This window comes from Mugil cephalus, chromosome 13 (genome assembly GCF_022458985.1).
Source record: "Mugil cephalus isolate CIBA_MC_2020 chromosome 13, CIBA_Mcephalus_1.1, whole genome shotgun sequence".
Classification (NCBI taxonomy): domain Eukaryota; kingdom Metazoa; phylum Chordata; class Actinopteri; order Mugiliformes; family Mugilidae; genus Mugil; species Mugil cephalus.
In genome coordinates this window covers 23,042,144-23,048,143 of record NC_061782.1, presented here as the reverse complement: position 1 = coordinate 23,048,143, position 6,000 = coordinate 23,042,144, and the positions used below count along the sequence as shown (strand labels likewise).

At 41.3% G+C, this 6,000-nt stretch overlaps 1 protein-coding gene across 1 annotated transcript; it reads left to right on the top strand.

Moving 5' to 3' along the window:
* The first annotated feature begins 414 nt into the window (after positions 1-414).
* On the top strand, positions 415-5,938 carry LOC125018431 (butyrophilin-like protein 2). The gene is made up of 7 exons (XM_047602305.1): positions 415-541; positions 1,175-1,519; positions 1,599-1,706; positions 2,051-2,359; positions 2,446-2,763; positions 3,373-3,705; positions 3,945-5,938. The coding sequence occupies exons 1-7, from the start codon at positions 442-444 to the stop codon at positions 4,034-4,036; spliced, it is 1,605 nt and encodes a 534-aa protein (XP_047458261.1). The 5' UTR covers positions 415-441; the 3' UTR covers positions 4,037-5,938.
* The last annotated feature ends 62 nt before the right edge of the window (positions 5,939-6,000 follow it).

Sequence of the window (6,000 nt, the reverse complement as noted above, 5' to 3'; positions counted from 1 at the left end):
ACATTTAACAAACGAAAAATGTTATCTAGCCCACATTACACATGCAAACATATATTTATAATGTGCTCCTTTAGTATTTGTAATAAACATACACATTTCTGTATATAATATGCTATGTAACCAATTAGCATAAACAGCGCCCTCACTAGCTTAAATACTGAACATACGCACATACACCGATAGCTAATCAATTAGCAACAACCATATGCTTCAAAGTTAGCATGTACAAGCTAGGTGTCAATAATCATCAATTTATGAAAATAAAGACTGCACGAACTGTGATATGACTTACAGGTCTTATGGACGCACGCCATTGACTGTGTATACTAGACGCACGCACACAGCAGCCTCCGCCCTCTCTCTCTCTCTCTCTCTCTCTCTCTCTCTCTCTCTCTCTCTCTCTGCACTTTCTGCCGTCTCCTTCGCAAGTGCTCGCTCCCGATGCGTCGCGCCTGTATCCCCCATTGCCAGTGTCCCACCAGTCTACGGCCCTTTCGTACGAGGTTGAAGATGCTTGTGGTGTTTGTGATCCTTCTTCACTGTAAGACGTGTTTTTATCTTATGAAATATATTATACTGGACTGTAGTTTCTGTTTCTTTATACATAGTCATTGTCTATCTGCCCCCACTCTGCTGTTTACTTTTTGTTTCTTATTTCTTATCTATAGAAAGTGACTTTTCAAAAAGTTTCACATTATTAGCGTCACTAGTAATTTTTGTTGACAGATTAGGTATTTTGGTAATACCTAGGTAATACTTAGGTAATTTGTTCAGTGAGATCCAGAAACAGAGGTGAAAATGAAAGCAAGAAGCCACGGTGTTGTCAGTGCTCTTCCTCCTGTCCATGCATACCCAGGAACTTGTCTGTGTTCACTCTCTCTACTACCTCCAATTTAATGCAAGCAAACCTCAGAGTCTACCCATGACACCTAGTTTTTTATGTAGTCTGTCATGATCAACCAAATCCTTAAAGAGAAGTTAGACAACAACATGTTAGCTGCTGAGCATGTGTTAGCATTTAGCTCATTTCTGCTGGTTCTTCTGTGTTAGATTAACGACCGTTTGCTCTGCTGTGGTCTTTTTGTTGACAGCAGCAGGATCAGACACCACCTTAGGGTGGGCGACTAATGCGTAACGAGGCTTAAAATAAACTGCTCCTTCTGTGTATCCTCAGTTTCCCATCATGCCTCAGCTGTGGTGCTGGTTGAGGGGGATCCGTTCGTTCTGCTGCACTGTGAGTTTGAAACATTTGAACTGGAAGAACCCACAGTGGTGTGGAGCCGCAAGGACTTCAATCCTCCAACTGTCCACGAGCGTCAAGCTAATGCTGACAAACTACAAGACCAAAACCAGCACTACAGCGGCCGAACATCCATGAAGAAGAATGCTCTGGAATCTGGAGACCTCACCCTGAATCTGACAAACCCCAAGGTGTCTGACAGCGGCACTTACACCTGCACCGTAAAAGCTGCTAGGATTGGACGACGACAATTAACAGAAATACAACTGCAAGTCAAACGTAGGCAGCAAACACCAACCACTGCTTCAAATACAGGCTGGAGGTCAGAAGTCATGTTGTCCTTTATGTCTCTCCACAGCAAAAGATACAACCTGGGCCAATGGTCTTGTGGCCCTGTTCCTCCTGCTTGCTGTCTTTGGAGTTGTTGGGGGTCTTTTGTTTTATTTTCGACAATATTTCATGTCTGGTGAGTCTCTGCTATCACATAACCCATAATACATCTGAAAGCTGTAGAGAAACTTCAATTTTTCCAGAGTTCAGAAACTCATTCAGATTCAGTCAACACTCATGAAGTTGTTGTTCTTCTGTGGTAGTAAACAGTAGCCGAACAACAATCAATGCTTCAGTTAGTCTTTTTTGTTGAGTTGTGCTCGGTCACATTTGTGGGTGTGATCCACATTCTCAAACAAATAACAGGAGATTCTTTTGTTTGTCCTCCAGAATATTAGAAATCTAGACAATAATTGGTCGTTTTACCTTCAGTGCTGCTGCTGTCTGTACAGCTGATGTTATGTTTTGTTTTTCTGTCAGACTACAAGGTCCAAGTGGAGTCAGGAGTGATGTCTGTCCAGCTGCCCTGCAAAACCACAGTTCGCCTGCCTAAAAATGCTAAAGTGCAGTGGACCGACAGCAGCAAGAGAACTGTCCATGTAAAGGAGGATGGCGAAGACCAGAATGGAGAACAGGACTGGAAATACAGAGGCCGAACAAAGATGAAGATTGGAGACCTCAGTCTGACCCTGAAATGTCCTGAAGAAGGAGACACAGACACCTACACCTGCACCGTGTCCAGTGGGGAGACCATCCTGGTGAAGAAACAAGTGGAGCTCAACGTCAAAGGTCAGTACTAATGGTACAATTCAAATGTCAGTACTGTAGGTTCAGGGCAGATATTCAACTGATGTTGTGCATTATTGTTCTATTAGTTCTCAAGGTGGAGGAAAATTCAGGTGTGAAGTATGTCCGTCTGCCCTTTAAAACCACGGTTGACCTGTCTAAAGACATTGAAGTGGAGTGGCTGGACAGAAACCACAGCAAGGTCCATGTGTATCGGAACAACTCTGACCAGCCTGAGGAACAAGACTGTTTTTACGGTGGCAGAACCAAATTGGATCTGCTGAAAACTGGAGACCTCAGTCTGACCTTGATGTACCCCACTGACACAGACAACCACACCTACACCTGCAACATCAGTGAGAATGGAGACACCCTGATAAAGAAACAAGTGAGCCTACATGTTAAAGGTTAGTAGGTCAGAGGTCAATGCTACATTGTACCTTATGTGCAATTTAATTGAGAGATCCAGAAAAAACTTAAACATAATGTTCTTTTAGCCTGGAATGGCCAAACTCAATCCTTACATAAATGAGAGTCTGATAACACTCAACTGGGATTTCATTGTGGGGCATATTTCAGCCACAAAAACAGCTCCGCATGATATTGGACAGTCCTGTAACCAATTATTTAGTTGTTTTTTTCTAAACAGCCCCACAGTGCTCAGATGACTATGTTACTCTTTGTCCATTTTTTTTCTCTTTTGTCCATTACCATGATTTGAATTGCCTCCAGACTAACGTTAAAAGTTTGGGCAAGGTTTAGATGAGGATGTGGAAGCTTATAAGTTTCTTTATAACTTTTGTTTGTTCTGTCTGTTAAAGGATTCTCAAGTCAGGACATCCTGTGTGTTGATTCTTAGAAATCTCCTAGCTGACAGGAACATGACAGATAGTAGAAGAAGTACGACTTGCTGCTCTCAAATGTTTCTGTTGAGGGTCCAGGAGCTGTTGACGCTTTGCACACGATTGTGTTGCTACTGTCAGTACAGATGATTTTGTGCTGTGTTCTCCTCTCAGCATGTCAGGTGGAGGTGGAGAAGGGGGAGCAGTTGGTCCAGTTGCCCTTCAAGACCACAGGTGACTTACCTGAAGACAGCACAGTAGAGTGGGAAACCAGTGAACCTGAATACATGAGGGTTCATGTGTATCAGGGCGGTTCTGATCAGTCCGGAGAACAGGCTGACATTTACAGAGGCCGAACAAAGATGGATCAAAAACCTCTGAAAAGTGGAGATCTCAGTCTGACCCTGGAAAACCCCACAGACAAAGACACTGGAACATACGTGTGTGAAGTTTACAGCAACAACAGAAACATCCTGAGGAAGAAAGTAGTAGAGCTCAAAGTGAAAGGTTGGTTTTTGTATTACACTGATTGTTTGCCTCTGGTTGTGTGTTCTTCTCTGGTTGGTTGGTTGGTTGTTTGACCGTGGTTGCTGTGTGTCTGTGTTTATTTGTCTCTCTATAGTTGTCTGATTTTCTGTCTTGTTGTGATTTCTGTCTGTTTCCTTGATGTTAGTTGTCTTCGTAATTTGGCAGTGTCTTCTTTGTCTTAGTTCATTTTTTCTGACTGCCTTCTGTCTCCTCTGCAGACAAAGATCATCTTAAAGTGAACTTCAGCAACAGAAGGGACTCTACTGATCCAAATCCTCTGATTGATTATCCCAATGATGAATCAGTTTGATTGTAGGTCTTTGTTTATTGACTTGGATAAGACAGAAAACGGCAGTGAAAGATCTGATAGACGACGGATGAAGAAGACAGAGGACGTACCAACTTCACTAACGTCAGCTTTAATTTAAAAAACATTTACTCAGGACCACATCATATACATTGTCAATGCTGACTAATAATAAGCTATCACACAATTGCGATTGAGCATAATGACACCCAAAACGATGTGTAACTTTCACAAAACTGAAGTTTTCTGGATCTACCTAATGTGACCAGTGGTGACATGTTTATCTGCATGTCATCATTCCATCCCTGGTTGTCCAGGTGGGGACCAGGAAATTACCTGGGGAAAGCATGGTTCAATCAGGTCAGATGACATACAATCTCAAGTCAACTAGTTTATGACTATTAACATAATCATAAACTAGTCATGTGTCATTTTGACAAGAATGTTCATTTGAGGATTTTCAGTCAGGTTTTAGATGGTATAGTAACAGCACTGTTACAATCTCCTCAGTGTCTCACAACACACAGTCTCTAGACTAGCCCTGCTAGACCCTGTTGATATTGGTACTTTACTACATGGACTGGAATATGTCATTGGGATTATAGGGAAGTGGGAAGTGCACTGGACTGGTCTTTGTGTGATAATCTAAGATAAATGATGTTGTCCCAGCCTTGTCTGAATTTGTAGCCATTGTTCCTGAGAACTGTGCCCAGAGATGGGCAGTTTTAGAGTAATCAAGTTGTAGTCCCAGAAGAAATTGGCAAAGGACTAAACTCATCACACCTGAAACCAGTTGTATCAATAATGTCCCTCCATCCACTTAATCAGGTACACAGCAGTTCACCATATAATAAATAATGACATCTATAGTAGTGATTAGTGTATTAATCTTTAAGATGAACAAGTAAGGCTGCTACTTAAACAGGAACGCTGCAGACGGGAAAACAGGAAAGGAATAAAGGGAACGAAAACTGAGAGCCCAAACTCTTCTGTATTGGAGTTTCAAACATTCCTTAATATTTTCAGATGACCTTCCTGGGAATTCTTCCACCAGCCTCTGTTCTAAACTGGATACTGGCCGTGGGAACCAGGCAGGATTTTTATTTTAATCCACTTTCTTAGACTATCCAGAGTTTCTCACCACTTACTGGCTTGATGTCTGTCCATCACTGAAGCACTTGTGTTTAAGAAAAAATAGTCAGGAGCTCAGAGGTCAGCATGTGAACAACTTTCAGTTGTGATGGGGATTTCTATTGGTGTTAATAAACGTGTAACTACACTGATGGTCATTCAGTTTGTCTTAGATTTATGTCGTCTAGGTCCAGCAGTAATAACAAAGTTATTAAATGTACTTTGACTGTACACTTTGTATCATGCACATGCAGCCTTACATTTTTACTCCACTACTATGATGGTTGTACATTTCTGTCAGCGCTTCACTGCTGGCAGCCAAGCAGTTACTTTTAAACCATAAGACAAACTGCATTCCTTACTATAATTAAATGTAACATTTTTTACAGTTTGATGGTGATTTTGCTGGATACTTAGCTACTTAGCTTTAGGTTATACCTATAACCTATGGGTTATGACTGCATATTACCTGGAAGTCAGACGAAATTCCACTGGCCACAAAATGTTTGTGCATAAAATTGTCCTGGATTCGCCCTATTGAGTCAACTGATTGCGCTCTGGCAAAGATAAAATCAAATCTTTTGGGCTGGCTTTATGTGATGATGGACAGAAGAGTAACAGTGACATAGTCATACTTACCTGAAATTGATAAAATAGATCTGATTGGTTGGATGAGAATTTTATCTTATCATACTTTAACAAGACTTGAGTTGGGCTATATCAGGGTAGCTGGATGATAGTTTGTCATTGAATATATTAAACTAAATAAATAAATTGCTTCTGTTTGGTCATTTAAAAGGTGTCAAAGGTGCAAATTATTAGTGTTAGAAATTGAG

Excerpts from the sequence above, each read along its gene's own strand:
- LOC125018431 (XM_047602305.1), top strand. The coding sequence starts at position 442 with ATGCGTCGCGCCTGTATCCCCCATTGCCAGTGTCCCACCAGTCTACGG. Across the intron at positions 1,707-2,050 it reads TCGACAATATTTCATGTCTG|ACTACAAGGTCCAAGTGGAG; the intron begins GTGAGTCTCTGC and ends TTTTTCTGTCAG. Across the intron at positions 3,706-3,944 it reads AGTAGAGCTCAAAGTGAAAG|ACAAAGATCATCTTAAAGTG; the intron begins GTTGGTTTTTGT and ends TCTCCTCTGCAG.